Source organism: Sphaerodactylus townsendi, linkage group LG01 (assembly GCF_021028975.2).
Source record: "Sphaerodactylus townsendi isolate TG3544 linkage group LG01, MPM_Stown_v2.3, whole genome shotgun sequence".
NCBI classification, from domain to species: Eukaryota; Metazoa; Chordata; class Lepidosauria; order Squamata; family Sphaerodactylidae; genus Sphaerodactylus; species Sphaerodactylus townsendi.
Genome location: NC_059425.1, coordinates 18,496,440 through 18,515,944, shown reverse-complemented (window position 1 = coordinate 18,515,944; position 19,505 = coordinate 18,496,440). Strand labels below are relative to the sequence as shown.

Sequence of the window (19,505 nt, the reverse complement as noted above, 5' to 3'; positions counted from 1 at the left end):
GGGTTCGGAAACATCTGATTGGCCACAGTGGGAAACGGAATGGGGGAGTAGATGGCTCATGGCCAGATCCTTTGGGATCTTTTAAATATTTTTCAGGTTCTGGCATGAATCAAAAGGAACCAGCTAGACTCAGCTTTCTGAAGTGGAACCCACTCCTAAACCACTCACTCAACCTTTCAGAACTTACTTGCAAAATCACTTCTACTATCTTTCTCCGCACCATAAAACACAGGACTTGTACATCAGTTAGCACTGAACTTGTTTACATTTAAATATAAATAGAGTACACTTAAATATAGCGTTTTTTAAAAAAATCGAAACTTGCTTTGGAGAGGAGAGCTCAGCTGTTGCACTTGAAAGAAAACAGATGGCTGTACGGAAAGGAGAGAGAAACCTCATTAACTCATTCAGACACATGCCAAAAGAAAAGAAATTTCAACCAAAAAATAGGCAATCTTGTCCACTTAAGAGACAGGAAGCAAGCCGAGAATTAGTTGACTATCTGGCTGGGATGCTAGATGGTATTAGGGCAGAGTGTGCAAGACAATTGTGTTACCCAGAAGGTGCCAGGGACATGGGAGGTGTTCATATTCTCAAGAAGAAGAAGAAGAAGAAGAAGAAGAAGAAGAAGAAGAAGAAGAAGAAGAAGAAGAAGAAGAAGAAGAAGAAGAAGAAGAAGAAGAAGAAGAAGAAGAAGAAGAAGAAGAAGAAGAAGAAGAAGAAGAAGAAGAAGAAGAAGAAGAAGAAGAAGAAGAAGAAGAAGAAGAAGAAGAAGAACAACAACAACAACAACAACAACAACAACAACAAGAACAAGAAGAACAAGAACAAGAAGAACAAGAAGAGGAGGAGGAAGAGGAGGAGGAAGAGGAAGAGGAAGAGGAGGAGGAGGAGGAAGAGGAGGAGGAGTTTGTATTTATATTCCCCCCTTTCTCTCCTGTAGGAGACTCAAAGACACTGTCGCTGTGGCTCTATTGCAGTGGTGGCGAACCTTTGGCACTCCAGATGTTATGGACTACAATTCCCATCAGCCCCTACAATTGGCCATGCTGGCAGGGGCTGATGGGAATTGTAGTCCATAACACCTGGAGTGCCAAAGGTTCGCCACCACGGCTCTATTGACTCTCTTACCCATGTCCTCCTAGAATGCCAAATAAATGCAGATGCGTGTCTCAGACTAATCCACCCTTTACTAGTGGCGAGGAAAATTTCTAACCCTACTGTTGCCATACGTTTTCTTCTAGGAGATTACAATGCTCATACAACACGTATGGTAGCTTTATACCTGACAACCATTTTAAAGTGCTAACTTATTCCTATTTTATTACTTTCAACTGTGTTTTTTTCTTTTTTAAAAATATATTACACCAGCACACTAAACCAAATTGGTTCATTATTATTTGGCACAGAATCAAATCTTTTAAATATCAAATATGATACATAAAACAAATGTAGAACTTCTTATAAAAGATAGGTATCTTCTCCAATCTAACTGATACACACTGTCTAATATTTAGGCATGGTAGGATACCTATTGCTGTATTATTTTGCTTTTAACTTGCTAAATAGATCTATTTATATTGCAATTTTATATTAGATTGTATTTTTATATTGCCATGTAGGGGTATTTACTGTCACTTGCTCTGGCAATTTCTTTTTAAAAAATCTGAAGTGATCTGAATCCCTTGAAGTCAACCATCAAGTTATGTGGTCTATTTTCTTGCTATTGAACTATATTTGAGACTGCAGAATGTGTCTGTGTAAATCTTGATCTATCTATGCCTATTAAAGGTTAATAAAGATAAAGAAAGAAGACTCAAAGGGGCTTACAATCTCCTTTCCCTTCCCCCCCCCCCACAACAAACACCCTGTGAGGTGGGTGGGGCTGAGAGAGCTCAGAAGAACCGTGACTAGCCCAAGGTCATCCAGCTGGCGTGTGTGGGAGTGCACAGGCTAATCTGAATCCCCCAGAGAAGCCTCCACAGCTCAAGTGGCAGAGCGGGGAATCAAACCCAGTTCCTCCAGATTAGAATGCACCTGCTTTTAACCACTACGCCACAGCTGCTCTCCAGAGAAAAGGGCAGAGAAAAGAGATTTTGACAAAGGAGCAGGTGGCTGCATTTCACAGTCAGCATCAAACTACAATGTAACAGAAACGGTTTGCCTCGCTGGACCACACACTCAAAGAAACACATTTCAGGATGAGTTGGAAGCTGACAGAAGTCCATCATCTCCTGCACCACCGGCAGCAAGCCCTACGCTTGTGACTACGCCAACAGTGCCACAGACAGGGGCTGGCCAAAACACAGTTGCAGGCAGTAAGGAAATGGGAAACAACGGGGTAAGCTATCAATGCCTATGCTGCTGGGGTTTGCCTAAGTCAGAAAAACATGGTTGGGGCAATCTATGTATTGTCTGGCATTCCTTATGGGAATGAACTGGGTGAATGGAGGAGGGAAATGTAGGAGCTCGGCCAATTTCCAGGACAAGAGCTTCCTTTCTGAGATCAGAAATTCAGCCTTCAAGGGAGAGGTCTGCACGCTACTCAATGCCTCCTCCTCACCTTGTGACGACACACCTCACAGTTTAAGAACCACTGAACTAGAGGGAGCCTCTTAACAGCAATAATCCACAGCAGGTCATGTGACATTCCTTGTCCCTTATAAAAACTTCCCGATCTACTCTCTGCACTGAGCAAGATGACTCTCCTTATCGCATTCCTTCCTAGAGGTAACCCTGGCTTCAAAGGCTCCTCTCAAAGCAGGCTATTTGTCTATGGATGAAGATTTGGGGTATTTTCTCAAACTCACTCTCAAGTCCTAAAACAAGTTATTAGGAGCAGTGGTGGGATCCAAAAATTTTAGTAACAGCTTCCCATGGTGGTAGGATTCAAACTGTGGCGTAGCGCCAATGGGGCTGGGCGGGGCACAACAGGGGCGTGGCCGGGCATTCCGGGAGCAGGGCATTCCTGGGCGGGGCTGTGGCAAGGACGCAGCCGCTGCGCCGGTCCTTGGGCGGGAAACGAATGCACGCAGGCGCAGGCTGCCACGCACGCCGGTGCACCTCCTGCTAGACTGCTTCAAGTTCTGCGCGCTACTGATGAGAGGAGGGGCGTAACTAAGGCAAAAATCACGTGGCAAAATCACCCATTAGTAACCCCCTCTCGGCACACACAAATAATTAGTAACCTACTCTCGGGAACCTGTGAGAACCTGCTGGATCCCATCTCTGATTAGGAAGATAGATACTAGCTTCGTTACTGGAGGGGAAAGGGAGGGGAACAAACCCAGTTACCTTGAAGGGTATTTCAGTCGTCATAGTGAATCCATGCGTGATAAAAGGCTCTTCATCTTGGGGGCGTCCCTTCCAACAGTCAAGCTCGATGCAACGGCAGCCGCTTAGCAGCACCTGGCGATACATCTCTACTGAGGAATTGCCCGTCAGCTGCCCAGCTTTTTTGAGGGAAAAAGATAGAAACCATTAAGTGTGTGGGTAGAAGGTAAGAGGACCAAGGACCACAAAGCCCGACTGCTTTCTTGCACAAATCTTTGAAAGAAAAACGATAATGAAAATGAGTGTTTTCTATTCTATCTTCAGCATCCAAAGCACTTTGCGCGTTATTTTCACATCCTTACAGGAACCGCGTAAGATAGGTCAGTGTCATCATTAAGGTAGAAGAGAAGAAGAGCTGGATTTATATACCCTCTTTCTCTCCTGTTAAGGAGACTCAAAGGGGCTTACAATCTCCTTTCCCTCCCCTCACACACAACAAACACCCTGTGAGGTGGGTTGGGCTAAGAGAGCTCCAAAGAACTGTGACTAGCCCAAGGTCACCCAGCTGGCATGTGTTGGAGTGCACAAGCTAATCTGGTTCCCCAGATAAGCCTCCACAGCTCAAGTGGCAGATTGGGAAATCAAACCCGGTTCTCCAGATTAGAGTGCACCTGCTCTTAACCACTACATCATGCTGGCTCTCAAGGTAAATGTAGAGACTGTAGTGGGGTCAAGGCCCAGGCATGATTTGAAGCCGGGACCTGCTAAATCACAGCTCACTCCTTCTACCCACTATGACTATGCTATAACAGTTCTCACTTTAAAAAAAACCTATAGTCAGAAAGGACAATACTTTGATGAGGCAAACACCCTCCCTGTTTGAGAATAAGTTTCACTCCCAAAGACTATTTCATCTCTCGTATAATGAGGGGAAAGTGTAACCCTGCGGCAATTTTCTTGCCTCAAGAACAGTTCTGTTGATCCAGCTGAGCTCTCATTTAACCATCAATGTGCACTGCAGGTTCTTCAACATAAGCAGGCAGACGTGGTTTGCCCCTTTTAAACATCATTGTACAGTTCCTAGTTCTCGAGACACTTTCTAAATCAAGATTATGCCTGAAGCTCTTGTTCTGTGAGAACTAGAGGATCCAACTGCAGTGTGGTTTTTTTTGGTGAACTATTATGTCAGTAAATCAAAGTCTTCAGCGTAGTGCCAGAAATGAAGTGTTTTGCTGCCTCTATGTTGACAACTTTTTTTGTGAAGGAGCTGAAAGCATTAGGCTTTCGAGAATCGTGTTCATAACATTGATTGGTGGTTCTTGCTGTCTGGTTGAATGTATTTTTAACAAAACTGTGATCAGCCTTGAGTCTCAGTGAGGAAGGTAGACTATAAATGGAGTAAATAAATAAAAATTGTTACACACTGGCTCCTAAACTGCACAGTTTGCAACACTTCCAAGTCAAACACAATCCTCACACAACTTATGACAACACAATCAGGAAGCAAGCTTGGTTTGGTTACTGGGTTACAAGCATTGCAAAACCGACATGGCCCAACCACCCAAGCGGAGGGAGGGGGTGGGGTGGCTTGCAAGGGAAGGGGAGGGAGGGAGGGGTGGCGTACAAGGGAAGGGGAGGGAGGGGAGGGAGGGGTGGCATGCAAGGGAGGGGAGGGAGGGGGCCTGGCATCTGGACATGGCCCACCCACCCTAGCGGAGGGAGGGGAAGGGGAGGGAGGGGTGGCATGCAAGGGGAGGGGAGGGGAGGGAGGGGTGGCATGCAAGGGAGGGGAGGGAGGGGGCCTGGCATCTGGACATGGCCCACCCACCCTAGCGGAGGGAGGGGAAGGGGAGGGGTGGCATGCAAGGGGAGGGAGGGGAGGGAGGGAGGGGTGGCATGCAAGGGAGGGGAGGGAGGGGGCCTGGCATCTGGACATGGCCCACCCACCCTAGCAAAGGGAGGGGAAGGGGAGGGGTGGCATGCAAGGGGAGGGAGGGGAGGGAGGGAGAGGTGGCATGCAAGGGAGGGGAGGGAGGGGGCCTGGCATCTGGACATGGCCCACCCACCCTAGCGGAGGGAGGGGAAGGGGAGGGGTGGCATACAAGGGGAGGGAGGAGTGGCATGCAAGGGAGGGGAGGGAGGCTTGCCAAGCATCCTGGTTGGCAGGCTACATTTGGAACGGCAAGTCACAAATTAAACAGGCCAGGCATGAACCTGGGCCTAGTTCTCAGTGAGGTGGTAAAACAGTCTGGGCTCTACCACTACTGTGGGATGCTCACATGACTGAATGCCACACAACACAGCTCTAGTCTGGCCTTTCCCCTGATATGCTAGTTTTCTACATGCCAGGGGTGGTAGTGATACAGAAACACATTCAAGTCATGTAATTAGGCCTATATTTTAGCAACCGGTTTTCCCATCTTCAAGAAGGTGGTGAAGGCCAGACGGCCATCTTCTCACTGCCACAAACTTTAAGTTGGTGTTGCCATAGATGGCAGCTTTTGCCACAAATCTTTTCCTTCTAAGCTGGCAACTGGGGAAGTAGAAGAAGAGTTTGTTTTTATATCCTGCTTTCCTCTACCTTTAAGGAGGCTCAAAGCAGCTTACAATGGCCTTCCCTTCCCCACAGCTAACATCTTGTGAAGTATATGAGGCTGAGAGAGTTCTGAGAGAACAGTGACCGTCCCAAGGTGACCCAGCAGCCTTTATGTGTAAGTGTTGGGAAACAAACCTGATACTCCAGATTAGATTTTGCCACTCTTAACCACTACACTGTGCTGGCAAAGTCCCTCCCAGTGGTTCCAATCTGACTGCAGGCATTCAGATGCCCCACATACCTGTGAGGTAGGTATTATGCGAGGAATTAATGAAGTAGCTGCTTAGTGGCTGGGTCATGTCGTCACTTAAATCCAGCTTGTCAGGAGGCACGACGGTATTCTCCTCTCCCCCCAGGTAACGCCCAAACCCTTCCATCGACATCTGGTCTGGGGAGAAAGGGGGACCGAAAAATAGGTCAATACAAGCACTACAAGGAAGCAAGAGGATGTTGTGGGTCTACTCTTACTACATAATTACCCTCACACTACCACATAAACTAGGGATCTCCAACATGGTGCCTGCGGGCGCCACAGTATCCACCAAGCTTTTCAGAAAGCAGGTGGGGCCATTATAAGGCAGGACTTGTTATTTGCTGCCCTCATTCAAATGAAAGGATTTTCCACTGAAGGATCAGGATGAAGAAGAGTTTGGATTTATATCTCCCCTTTCTCTCCTGTAGGAGACTCAAAGGGGCTTACAATCTCCTTGCCCTTCCCCCCTCACAACAAACACCCTGTGAGGTGGGTGGGGCTGAGAGAGCTCCGAGAAGCTGTGACTAGCCCAAGGTCACCCAGCTGGCGTGTGTGGCAGTGTACAGGCTAATCTGAATTCCCCAGATAAGCCTCCACAACTCAAGCGGCAGAGCTGGGAAATCAAACCCGGTTCCTCCAGATTAGATACACGAGCTCTTAACCTCCTACGCCACTGCTGCTCCCAGGAAGACTGGTAAGCAACTGTGCTTTCCTTAGTCAGTGTGTGGTTCCCCCTTCAGGTTTCCTGTCTCCTGTACAAGACATTTTTTGAGTGGCACTCACCCTCCACAAATTCCAAATGGGCCCACAGCCACAAAGGGGTTGGGGACCCTTGCATTAGACCTTCTACCTCTGTCCCTAGCCTGGGTACAAGTAGGAAGCTCACCACGTTGCTGGAACTGCTGATTGGGCTCATACTTGTCAATTAGCTGCCGCACTTGGGCCTGAGTCAGTGGGGGGTACAGAACCTCATTGAGGCGGGGATCCCGCTGCTTCTGGTTTATGAAGTCCATCAGTTGCTCCAAACTCAGGTAAGGTTTTCCCTTGGCTCCACTGTCAGCAAGGAGAAGCAAGGAGAAGCAGGGAAGGAAGACAGATTTCTTTATCAGAACCTTTCCGCAGAAGAAAACGGGTAGGCAGCCTTACCACCGAAAGAAGCGGGCTATATAACTAAGGAGTTACATGTTGTATAACTAAACTACTGTTTTTAGGGGGATCTGGGCAGTGGTGGGATCCAAAAAATGTAGTAACAGGTTCCCATGGTGGTGGGATTCAAACTGTGGCGTAGCGCCAATGGGGCTGGGCGGGGCACGACGGGGACGTGGCCGGGCATTCCGGGGGCAGGGCAGTGGCAAGCACGCAGCCACTGCACCAGTCCTTGGGCGGGAAACGAATGCACGCAGGCGCAGGCTGCCACACACGCCGGTGCACCTCCTGCTAGACTGCTTCAAGTTCTGCGCGCTACTGCTGAGAGGAGGGGTGTAACTAAGGCAAAAATCACGTGGCAAAATCACCAATTAGTAACCCCCTCTCGGCACACACGAATAATTAGTAACCTATTCTCAGGAACCTGTTTGAACCTGCTGGATCCCACCTCTGGATCTGGGGAATCCCCCCCCCCAGTTATTATAACAGGATTAAAGCACAGGATAAAGATACATGCATAGCTGATAGAATAAAGTTGCCTGTGAACAAAATGTCTGACTGATTAGAAGTGGGTCGGTGCACGTTCTTCTGAAAGCCAAAAGAAGAAGTGGTGTTTGGATTTATATCCCCCCTTTCTCTCCTGTAAAGGGGCTTACAATCTCCTTTCCCTTCCCCACCCCCAACAAATACTCTGTGAGGTGGGTGGGGCTGAGAGAGCTCAGAAGAACTGTAACTAGCCCAAGGTCACCCAGCTGGCCTGTTTTGGAGTGCAGAGGCTAATCTGGTTCCCCAGATAAGCCTCCACAGCTCAAGTGGCAGAGCAGGGAATCAAACCTAGTTCTCCAGATTAGCGTGCACCTGATCTTAACCACATTAGATGCACTATATCTTTTACACTATATTTCCATATCATGTATGTTACTGTAACCCCCACACCCCAGAAACAGACAAATGGATATTATTGCATCCTAGTTTACTACTCAAGAGACAGCGTCAGGCCTGCTTCTGGCTCCGCAACTCAAACTCTGGGCTTCGGTCTCCCCCGTCCATCCCACATGGCCGACTCACATCTCCAGCAAGATTTTGTCTATGTCCGGGCGAAGGCAAAGCTTGTTCAAGAAGCGTTCAAAGATCTCCAGGGTGAACTCGTCAGGTTTGATGGACTCGCTCTAGAGGGAGGACAGGCGAGGAGGAGAAGGGAAAAAAGCATCGGATAGCTAAGGGACAACTCAAAGCAGAACGGATTTTACAGCTTGGGAGAAGGGGAAGATAATAATAAATATGGATTTGGGGAGCCACTTGGGCCTAACCCATTATGCAGGTCTAGAGGTATTTCCTCAGCAAAGGAATGCGCTGAGGCGAAGTGAGAGAGCGTGTGATTGGTTCCGAGTTCAATTCCCTGGCCTCTGTGGTTAAAATCCTTCAGGAAACAAGTTTTGGGACAAAGTTTTTGCTGCCTGTACCCTGGAGAGCAGCTGCCGGTCAGAATAGAGAGCACCAAGCTCAGCAGGCGGGAGGCCCGACTTGCTCCATACAGAGCAGCTTCATAAATATAACTTATCCTGCTTGCTGGTATAGCAAATACAGGATAGAGAAACATTCAGCCATATATTGATGAGGCCTAGTGAGAAGAACCAGGCTTCCCCGACTGGGGGACTAAGGAAACGGATGGAACAGTTTCCACTCAGACCTCTAAGAAGCCCCCAGGGGTGTAGAAGAAGAAAGAAGAGTTTGGATTTATATCCTCCCTTTCTCTCCTGTAAGAAGACTTGAAGGGGCTTACAAACTCTTTAAGAACATAAGAACATAAGAACAAGCCAGCTGGATCAGACCAGAGTCCATCTAGTCCAGCTCTCTGCTACTCGCAGTGGCCCACCAGGTGCCTTTGGGAGCTCAAGTGCAGGATGTGAACTCGTCAGGTTTGATGGACCTTTCCCCTTCCTTTTCCCACAACAGGCACCTTGTGAGGTAGGTCGGGCTGAGAGAGTTTTGAGAGAACTGTGACTGGCCCAAGGTCACCCACCAGGCTTCATGGGTAGGAGCGGGAAAACAAACCCAGTTCACCAGATAAGAGTCCACCACTCATGGGGAGGAGTGGGGAATCAAACCCAGTTCTCCAGATTAGAGTCCACCTGCTCTTAACCACTGGCTCCAGGAGGGCCTCTGAGGATTCACTAAAGGCCCAGATAAGATGGAGGAGGAGGGTTGGAAAGGAAAGGGGAGGAGAAGAGAAAGGAAATCCAAGGGGAAAAAGGATAACATACCCTGTTAAAATTAAGGCCGCAAGACTCCAAGGCTGTCTCAACCCGCTTCTTGTCAGCAGAGAACATTTTGAGAATGCTGCAAAAAGAGAGAGAGAGAGAGAGAGAGAGAGAGAGAGAAATTGGGTTCTCTGGGTCAAACAGGCAGAGCTGATGAAAAATGTTAGGAGGAATACTAATAAAAAGATGGACGACCCAGGAAAAGCCCAAACAAAGATGATAAAGGGTTTTGGAGAAAACAGATGACACGCCAGGATAAGCTGGAAGAAACTGGCTATATTTGGTCTAAATAAACTGTGATAGCGCTGGGGATGGGGGGGTGGGAGCAGTTCTCAAAACATTTACAAGAGTCCGCAGTAGAGGAAGAACAGCTGTTTTCTCAGCGACAGGGAGGAAAAGAAGAGCTGGGTTCAAGTGACAGCGGCACAAATGGACAATAAAATCTTCCTGTCAGGTAAAGCTATGCCCACATGAATGTCTTAGGAGTTACATATCCTCTCCTCAACAGCAAATCCTCGATTCAGTGCCCTCACTAGGGATACCATGCAGTCCCCAGGGCACAAGGGAGAGGGAAGAAGAAGAAGAAGAAGAAGAAGAAGAAGAAGAAGAAGAAGAAGAAGAAGAAGAAGAAGAAGAAGAAGAAGAAGAAGAAGAAGAAGAAGAAGAAGAAGAAGAAGAAGAAGAAGAAGGAGGAGGAGGAGGAGGAGGAGGAGGAGGAGGAGGAGGAGGAGGAGGAGGAGAAGGAAGGAGGAGGAAGAAGACAAAGAAGAAGAGGAGGAAGGAGGAGGAGGAGGAGGAGGAGGAAGAAGAAGAAGAAGAAGAAGAAGAGGAGGAGGAGGAGGAGGAGTTTGGATTTATATCCCCCCTTTCTCTCCTGTAGGAGACTCAAAGGGGCTTACAATCTCCTTGCCCTTCCCCCCTCACAACAAACACCCTGTGAGGTAGGCGGGGCTGAGAGAGCTCCGTAGAGCTGTGACTAGCCCAAGGTCACCCAGCTGGCGTGTGTGGGAGTGTACAGGCTAATCTGAATTCCCCAGATAAGCCTCCACAACTCAAGCTCCCAGATAAGCCTCCACAACTCAAACTCCCATTTGAGGGCAGTGGGGGGCGGAGAGTGGGGGGCAGAGAAGAAGAAGAGAAGAGTTTGGATTTATATCCCCCCTTTCTCTCCTGCAGGAGACTCAAAGGGGCTCACAATCTCCTTGCCCTTTCCCCCCTCACAACAAACACCCTGTGAGGTGGGTGGGGCTGAGAGAGCTCCGAGAAGCTGTGACTAGCCCAAGGTCACCCAGCTGGCGTGTGTGGGAGTGTACAGGCTAATCTGAATTCCCCAGAGAAGCCTCCACAGCTCAGGCGGCAGAGCGGGGAATCAAACCCAGTTCCTCTAGATTAGATACACGAGCTCTTAACCTCCTACGCCACTGCTGCTCCCACTTGAGGGCAGTTTGAGGGCAGATAATCTTACTTCTTAACAGGGATTCTCCCATCCTGATTCACTTGGAGTTTAAGCCGGGTGTACCTGTGAAGACAAAACCAGGATTAGTTCCAGGGCAGCCTTTTCTTTTCTCTGCTGGATAAACATGGAGGACAGAGAGGGCTGTTTGGCTCCGTGATTTCTAAACAACTCCTGTTGAAATTTCTTGTTGTACCCTTTTGCACTCGCCCCACAAAACGCTAAAATCTACCAATCCATGCCGGAAGCAACACGGGCCAGACTCTAACGGTCTCACCAATCCCCCTGTAGATGTGCGTGCCGACAAATCACAGCCTGTAGGGTTTCCAAGGCAAGAGAAGTTCAGAGGTGGTTTGCCATTGTCTGCCTCTGGGCTGAGAGAGTTCTGAGACTGGACAGGCTTCATGTGGGGAATCGAACCCCGTTCTCCAGATCAGAGTCTGCTACACTTAACCACTATACTATGCTGGCTCTACTTCCTGACCTGGTTAGGCCCAGCTAACCGGATCTTGTCAGATCTCAGGAGCTAAGCAGGGTTGGCCCTGGTAAGTATTTGTATGGGAGACCACCGAGGAAATCCGGGGTTGCTATATAGAGGGCACCTATGGCAAACCACCTCTCTAAGACTCTTGCCTGGAAAACCCTACAGGATCGCCATTGGTTGGCTGCCACTTGACAGCACTTTATACAAGCACCGAACGGACCTGTGCGAGGGGACAAAAGGCACTCACGCTTTCTGCAGGAATGTGTTCCGGGAAGCATTCTGAGCCAAGATGTTTGTGGCCAGACTGAACAGTCCCTCCGTCCATATCTGAAAGGAAGGATGGAGAAGGAAGAAAAACAGGGTGGCGCCAGTCACTTGCCTCTGCCAGCTTCCGCCCTTTGCATGAGCTCCGTCATAGCGTGCTTCAGAAATTATAATAAGGGCCCTGCTGGTTCAGAACAGTGATCCATCTAGCCTAGCATCACAGTGGCCAACTGGTTATTCTGAAGGGCCTCCAACAGGGCATTAGAGGCCAAGGCTGATGTTGCCTCCTGGCACGGGTATTCAGAGGTTGACTGCCACTGAATGTGGAGGTTCCTTTATATTGCCTTATGATTCCTAAAGGGCGCAGTGAAGCACCGGTTGCTGTCCCAGTCAGCACAGGTGTTGATATCCAGGCACAGAAAAAAGTTAAGGCATATAGTGTTTACCTTTGTAAAGTCCATTTGGGTAGGACATTATTATAAAATTAAGTATGCCATCAAGGCCATAGGGGTAGGTTTCTTGCAGTGCAGGGACAGTTCCGCAGAGTCCTAGAACAACTTGGACCTGATCCCATAGAACTATTCTCATCCCCTCCCCCCTGCAAGAAACCTTCCCCCTGATGCAAGAGGCTCTTCCCATATCAGGGGAAGGAGCATCACATGTGAAACTCCCTGCCCTTTGATGTGGTGACGTCTTGTGGCTTTAAGAAAGGATAAGACCGCTTTATGGAGAAAGAAGGCTGTTGACGGAGAAGAAAGGTCATCGCTCAGAGCTAGGGCATCCGCTTTCCGTGCAGAAAACCCTCATTTCAATCCCCAGCATTAGTCTGAAGGTATCATGAAAGACCCTGAGAACAGACACCACTGAGACTGACACACCATAGAATTACCATGGGACAAGACAGCTTTATGTGTTCAGGGGCTACGGGACCACCTCTCCCCGTATTGCCCCTCTAGACCCCTCCGTTCTTCGGGGTGGGGGGGACTTACTAGTGGTCCCTGGCCCTAGACAGGTTCGGTGGGCCGCCACTAGGGCCAGGGCTTTTTCGGCCCTGGCTCCCACCTGGTGGAATGAGTTCCCAGCTGAGATTAGGGCCCTGCGGGACATCTGTGAGTTCCACAGGGCCTACAGGATGGAGCACTTCCGCCAGGCTTTTATATCGTGCCAGCCGGCCTGACTGGGACATCGCTGCCCCCCTTGGGTGTCTGGTTAGGGCAGCCATTCTCAACCAGGGTTCCGTGGTACCCTGGGGTGCCGTGAGCATGTCCCAGGGGTACCGCGGCAACACTACCGCCCCGCCCCCTCATTTTTGTGGTGTCTCCCACCAGTGCCAGCAAGGACATGGAGCTGGCCCATGGGGCAGGGCCTGCCATAAGGTCAGCAGCCACCACCACCCCCAGTGCTTCCCTTCACCCTGGGAGGGGAAGGTGGGGTGTGTGGCAAGCAGGGGCAACGGGAGGGGAAGGTGGGGGGGGGGTGGCAGGGGTACCGTGAGATATGAAGAGTGAGGTCAAGGGTACCCTGACCTCGAAAAGGTTGGGAAACACTGGGTTAGGGTTTTATCACCAGCTGTCTTTTTACTGTGAATGTTTTTAAATAATACCGTTGCGTCGGTATTGGTTTTATACGGTATGATGTTCTGGTTCAGCAGGGCCAATCTGTGGCCATTTGGCATGGATCTCGTTCAAAGGGGACCTCAGATTTAGCCACATGTTAATTTTATACACATATCATTTTTATTATAAAGGCCTCCCCAAAGGGAGCTGGTCTGAGCCTCTTTAGACCTCTAAGAGGGTCTGTGTCTCAGCATGAGGTAGCCTCACACAAGGCACATATAAACCAGTCTGCTTTTCACTCCCCTGATATTCCAGCTACCCAATTCGCATCTCTAATTCTGCCCCCTCTCTCATAGCAGACCTCTAGGCACCTTTTCAAGCAACACTTCTGTCCTACCTTAGCCGTGTCATCCTGGACGACCGCCATGAAGTTGAGGAAGCTGGTGTTGACCAGGTCAGGGCCGTACACCACCGTCACCAACTTGTCCTCAGGGCGCTGCTCGGCACCCCCAAAGCCGAGTATCTCTCGAATCTTGGGTTCCTGCGGCACAGTAGGGGAGATTATAAATATGGCCAACTCAATTCACCCAGTTGTCTTGCCACTAGAAGGAATCTGAGGGAATACAGGATTTCTCTTCCTGGCAAAGCCGTTACACGCAGACATTGTGTTACCTCACGGCACATCTCTGATTTTAACTTTTTAAATGCAGAGGAAACTTAACCAGTTTCACACCAAAGAAGTCGTCAGTCACAATCATGTTTCTCAGATGACATGCCCTGAACCATAGAAACGAGCAATTTAGATGTAACTCTGATCTTCCTCACCTCACGAAATGAGACATTTGTCCACAAATGTAGTTTATCGCCAAGGCTGTTTCAGGCCCAAAAACAGTGTGTCAGTGGTGGGAAATTAAACACTTTACCCCCCATCTCACCAACACACCACAGTCCCAGTCTGAACTGGGCCCTATAGAGCTTGCAGAAATAAGGTTTCCTCAACTGTCACGTGGTTGTGGAGACTGCAAGTCTGGGCAAAATCCAAGTGTAATCTAAGTGGCCTAAGTGTGGCAAAATTGGGAACAAACCTCAGGGTCACCTCCCCTTCTTCAAGAACTTCCTCTACACTATGTGTAGAGTAGCCAGGGTGAGATAATACAAGAGTCTCTATAGCACCTCTGGTTGTTCAAAGTGCTTTAAGGACATTAGACTGCTGTAACCTGTACACTAATCCTATAAGGAAGGCCAGTAGTATGGCCATGTTGTAGAAGTGGGGAGAAAGGGCTGAACCCCTAAACAAGCAGTTTGCTTAAGATCACCCTGCGAGTTCAAGACAGGAATTTCTCCATTCAGAACTAATCTCTTTGCTACTACGGGAATATACAAGCTGTCAGTAACATGATCTCACATAAACACACACAAAAGTTACAGGGTGTGTCACGGGGCACGCAATTCATCCTTGTTAAAAACGGTTTGTTTGCTTTTTAAAGTTTTTCGCCAGTATGTCTTCCTGCATTCTATTTCTTTCTTTTCCTACTCAGAATCCAGAGCAAAGGATTTCCTGTGTCCTGTATAACCACTGGCCTGTCACTACAAACGGCAGAAGCAAAATTAATGATGTGAACCAAAAGAAAAACAGCAATGTGCTCAGCTAATATGACTTATAAACCCAGAATTCAGCCTTATTCATTGCAGAATCTGGATTTCCTTGGCACGCAATCGTGAGTTAAGCCCAGAGCACGCTTGACTCTAAAAGGAGTGGTGGGAGAGGAAAATCACGCAAAGCCAGAGGCATAGGGTTGCCAACCTCCAGGGAACACTTGGAGATATCCCAGTATTATAACTGATCTCTAGACAATTAAAATCAGTTCAATTGGAGAAAATAGCTGAAGGGTAGGCACTAGATTGTATCTAGGTGACTGAGATGCATTCCTAGCTCAAAATAATTGCTACAAGATAAATGTAACCAGCCTGCTATATGCTATCACTGCCGTTCTGGGACATTCTTTCCTTGGTCTTTGTTTTATGGCTACACACACTGAGTAGATAACTAGGCTTTCCCCTGACACTTTGGTCTCTTGGGAACTGGGACTGTTTCTGTGATCTTGTGGGGCAGGATGCCAGGTGGCTCTATCTCTATCTATCGCCAACCTTGGGGCGCCTTAGCTCCAAACTAACTCTTTCTCACATTCCTTGGGAAAATGAGAAGGGGGATCAATATTGGAATAAAGGGGGTAGAGTCGCTCCCCTCAGCCCTGTAGCTGCTCGGGTGAAAGCAGAAGAGTCTGGCCGATGCCCTGGTATTCTCAGCGGCAGAGCGGCAGAACTCTTGGCGGGGGAGAGAAAATGGCGCTATAGCCATCTCCCTGCAGACAAGGGCTGTTTTGGCGGGAAGGGGAAAGGAGCCAAACAACACAAGAATCACCCAGACAGAGACTAGAAAAGGGGACCAGAAGACACAACAAGACCAAACAAAGGAATCTCTCCACATAGAAGACAAAAGGAAGCCCAAAGTGAGCGAAGACTCAGAGCTCACGGCAAACACTGCTCTCCTCAATGAGGCAGGAAAGATACTGGGGTCCAAAATGGCCGCTTCAGCTAACAGGAAGTGACCAACAGATATTTCCTGCCTCTTCGACGACGGGTGGGAAGCACCCCAACAAGATGGCCTACACCACAGGTGTCAAACTCACGGCCCTCCGGATGTTATGGACTACAGTTTCCATCATCTCCTGCCAGCATGATGATGGGCAGGGGATGATGGGAACTGTAGTCCATAACATCTGGTGGGCCGCGAGTTTGACACCTATGGCCTACACCATCCAGGAGAACTGGCTTTGTCAAGCTGGGTGCTTTGATGCCAATCAATAAACACTGCTAATCAACAATACAGAGTCCGTTTATTGCTTCAAGGTTCAAGACCTAACACATTATACCGTACTAAGGTCCCTTTGCTCCCCAAGCCTCCGTCCCTCCCGATCTCCAGGTATTTTCTAACCCACTGCTGACGACCCTAAGGACATCTCCCACTCTCAGCACAGGAAGAATAGCCAGAGTGGGGGGTTCAAGACCCCTGATGCCATAAACAGAGCAACTGTTTCACTGACTCATCACATGCATAAGGTCTATTTATTTTATTTCTAACATCTTGCGCCGCCCTTCCACCCATATAAGGTGGCAAGATGTTCCACTCCCAAGGTGGCAAACATAATTTTTTTAAAAACATGCAACCTAATGAAACATCTGAACATTAAAACAACATTTAAAACATAAAATAATGTAACGGAAACCGAAACGCACACGCTTGATTCGAACCACCATTTATTTTCATGTAGCCAATTGGTGAAATTTTTCAGCTTGAAGACAACCATTCAAATCCTGGTCTGCCTCAACAAGTGAAGTTTAACGGCCGTTGTTCTTTTCCCACACAGGGACCTGGCTGGCATTCCTTCCTGCCCTGTGGTAAGCACAGTACCAGGGAACAAGTCAGGATGTCCAAACCTGTACCTCACACAGAACGATATCCAAAGCTAAACATGGTAAATAATCCACCTTCAATGTATTGTCGAAGGCTTCACGAATGTCAACTGTGACAGGTGCTTAGGCGGTTGCAGATGCCTGATGTTGGCCAGATTGGTGGCTGGCATCTTCAGAGGATCTGATATCAGATCCTCTGAAGATGCCAGCCACAGATGCAGGCGAAACGTCAGGAGAGAATGCTGCTAGAACACGGCCATACAGCCCGGAAACCACACAGCACCCCAATCCACCTTCAGACTGTGGTTTTAGGCCCTGGTTTGACTGACTAAAACCACAGTTAGCATAGCAGCCTGCATTCAGACAACAACACTTGCCATATTTCAGTTCAACTAAAATATAGTTCCTGAACCGAGTTCTCTCTCTTTTTCAGCACTCGTGGTTACCTTGGGGAGTTTGGCATATCGCCCGGTCCGAGTGTCCCGGATAGAGCTGATGTCCAGAATGTCAACTTCCTAGAAGGGTGGGAAAAGGAAGAAAAAGACCCCTTTAGTTCAGCGCCCATTGATTAGCTGATGCTATACGTTTTCAACACCTCCTGCCCAAACAAGAACTTTGAAACATGTTAATTAGGCTGGGTAGCAAGGTCTCTTCCCAACGCGACAAGCCGTGCATTAATTTTAGCTCGCTGGTCGGCTGCCATGTTCCACTGAACAACAGATGCTTATTTTTGCATAACTGCTTCAAAGGAGAAAAAAGAGGCACAAAAAAAAATCATTTGTATCCATTATACTTTGTTCCAGGCTGGCCATTAACACAAATTTCCCCCTTTCATAGTCACAAATGTTAATGCTCCATCACTCTCTCTTTTTTTAATGGAACTCTAACACAATCTTTTCATTTTATCGAGGTACATTTCCATTAATTATTACGGTCAGTTTGTTGCCCATTATGTGAAGTACAGGAATTCTCATTTTCAAAGGCTTTAGCTCTGCTGGGAGAGTACAAAAGTAGCTACTTATCTGTTTATTATGCACATCACGAGCACGCTTGGTACTTTATAGGGAGGGTCTCTGCCCCAAGGAGCCAACAATCTAAAATCTGAGCTGACGGAAAGCAGGGTGGGGAGAAGAGGCAAGGAGAAACAGGGTCCGACCCCAGTTACATGGGATTTAGAAGGGAAGATCTAGTAAGGGGTTCATAGAAAAGAGGCAGGCTTTGAGGAAGCTTTTGAAGGAAGTCAGAGCAGCAACAACGAGAGAAACATGTCCCAGACATAAGGAAGGAACAGGGGATTTTCCAGCAGCCAAGCTTGGTGCAAATGAAAGAAGAAAGGTCATGAAAGCATTGCTCAGGGATAAGACAGAAGAGAGATAAAGGCCATAGAGAGCTATGAAGGCAGCTTGGGGAAGTTTGTGCTGGTATCCAGGAGCGGGAAGAAAATCAGTGTAGGCGTTTAAGGAGCGGCACCACTTGATTAGACAGGTGAAAAAGATGAACCCATTTTGACAGCGAAGGGCCAGCAAGACCACTTCAAGACATTTTCATCATCCCCAAAAGGTACCCTCATCATTTCCCCTCTGTGCCACTACAGCTGTGTCACTCCAAGTAGGATGCTTCAGCTTGCACCCAGTCAATGCTTGCAAAAGGGATAAAAGACGTATTAAAATGTGCCAACTTAGAGCAGGTTACAATACTCAAGGGCCGGGGTAGGGAACCTGCGGCTCTCCAGATGTTCAGGAACTACAATTCCCATCAGCCTCTGTCAGCATGGCCAATTGGCCATGCTGGTAGGGGCTGATGGGAATTGTAGTTCCTGAACATCTGGAGAGCCGCAGGTTCCCTACCCCTGCTCAAGGGGGAAACACAGAGCTGGAAGGGACCCCAAGTGTCATCTAGCCTACCTTCTGCATGATGCAGGAAATTCACAACTGCCTTCTCATCCCTTTTACCAACTGCCCCAGGGATCCCTGCTCTATGCCCATTGGAAGGCAAAAAAAAAACACCTCCAGGGTCCCTGGGCCAGTCTGGTCTGGAGGCAAATTCCTTCCTGATCCCAAAGTGGCGATCAATCGGCATCACCTGAGCATTGGCACAGAATATCACAAGAGCTGATCACTGATTCGTCCCTTCCTACCCTCCCTCTCATGATCTGTCAATGGCAGGGGCCTGAAACCTGCGGCTCGCCAGATGTTCACGGACTACAATTCCCATCAGCCCCTGCCAGTATGGCCAATTGGATTTGTAGCCCATGAACATCTGGAGAGCCGCAGGTTGCAGACCCCTGGTCTATGGTAAAGGACAACCAGAGCGTTAAACAAAGGTTTCACCCAAGAAGAATGCAAATCCGCCTCATATGTTGTCAAGCCATTGGTACTGAGGCCAGTGTTGTCTACTCTGGCTGGCAGCAGCTCCCCAGGTACAGGTGTTTCACATCCCCAGGTACAGGTGTTTCACATCCCCAGGTACAGGTGTTTTACATCCCCAGGTACAGGTGTTTTACATCCTGGGGACTGGAATTGGGATGTTCTGCAGGACAAGCAGATACTCCACCAGTAGGGCATGGCTGCACCCCAAGAGCAGAGGTGTACCTTTACAAAAAGGCTCCCGGGGCTCGTCCTGGATGCTGCACACACCCCTACCCAACTCCCCTTGCCCCCCACTGAATTCTCCCCGCCCCCCCCCCCCCACTGCATCTCTCCTGCAAAAAAAAAAATTCAAACCTTTCACTGAGCACCCTGAGAG

General features: G+C 48.6%; 1 protein-coding gene across 1 annotated transcript in view; it reads right to left on the bottom strand.

The window, feature by feature from the left end:
• The window catches only part of PLCB3 (phospholipase C beta 3), an 85,266-nt gene that overhangs the window by 46,478 nt on the left and 19,283 nt on the right, over positions 1-19,505 (bottom strand). Inside the window, exons 3-11 of the mRNA XM_048512227.1 lie at positions 17,207-17,275; positions 13,684-13,827; positions 11,714-11,793; positions 10,995-11,048; positions 9,533-9,608; positions 8,337-8,437; positions 7,009-7,175; positions 6,111-6,257; positions 3,295-3,452 (exon numbers count right to left, since the gene is read on the bottom strand). Of these exons, the coding sequence (XP_048368184.1) occupies positions 3,295-3,452; positions 6,111-6,257; positions 7,009-7,175; positions 8,337-8,437; positions 9,533-9,608; positions 10,995-11,048; positions 11,714-11,793; positions 13,684-13,827; positions 17,207-17,275 (996 nt within the window). The remainder of the gene's footprint in view (positions 1-3,294; positions 3,453-6,110; positions 6,258-7,008; positions 7,176-8,336; positions 8,438-9,532; positions 9,609-10,994; positions 11,049-11,713; positions 11,794-13,683; positions 13,828-17,206; positions 17,276-19,505) is intronic.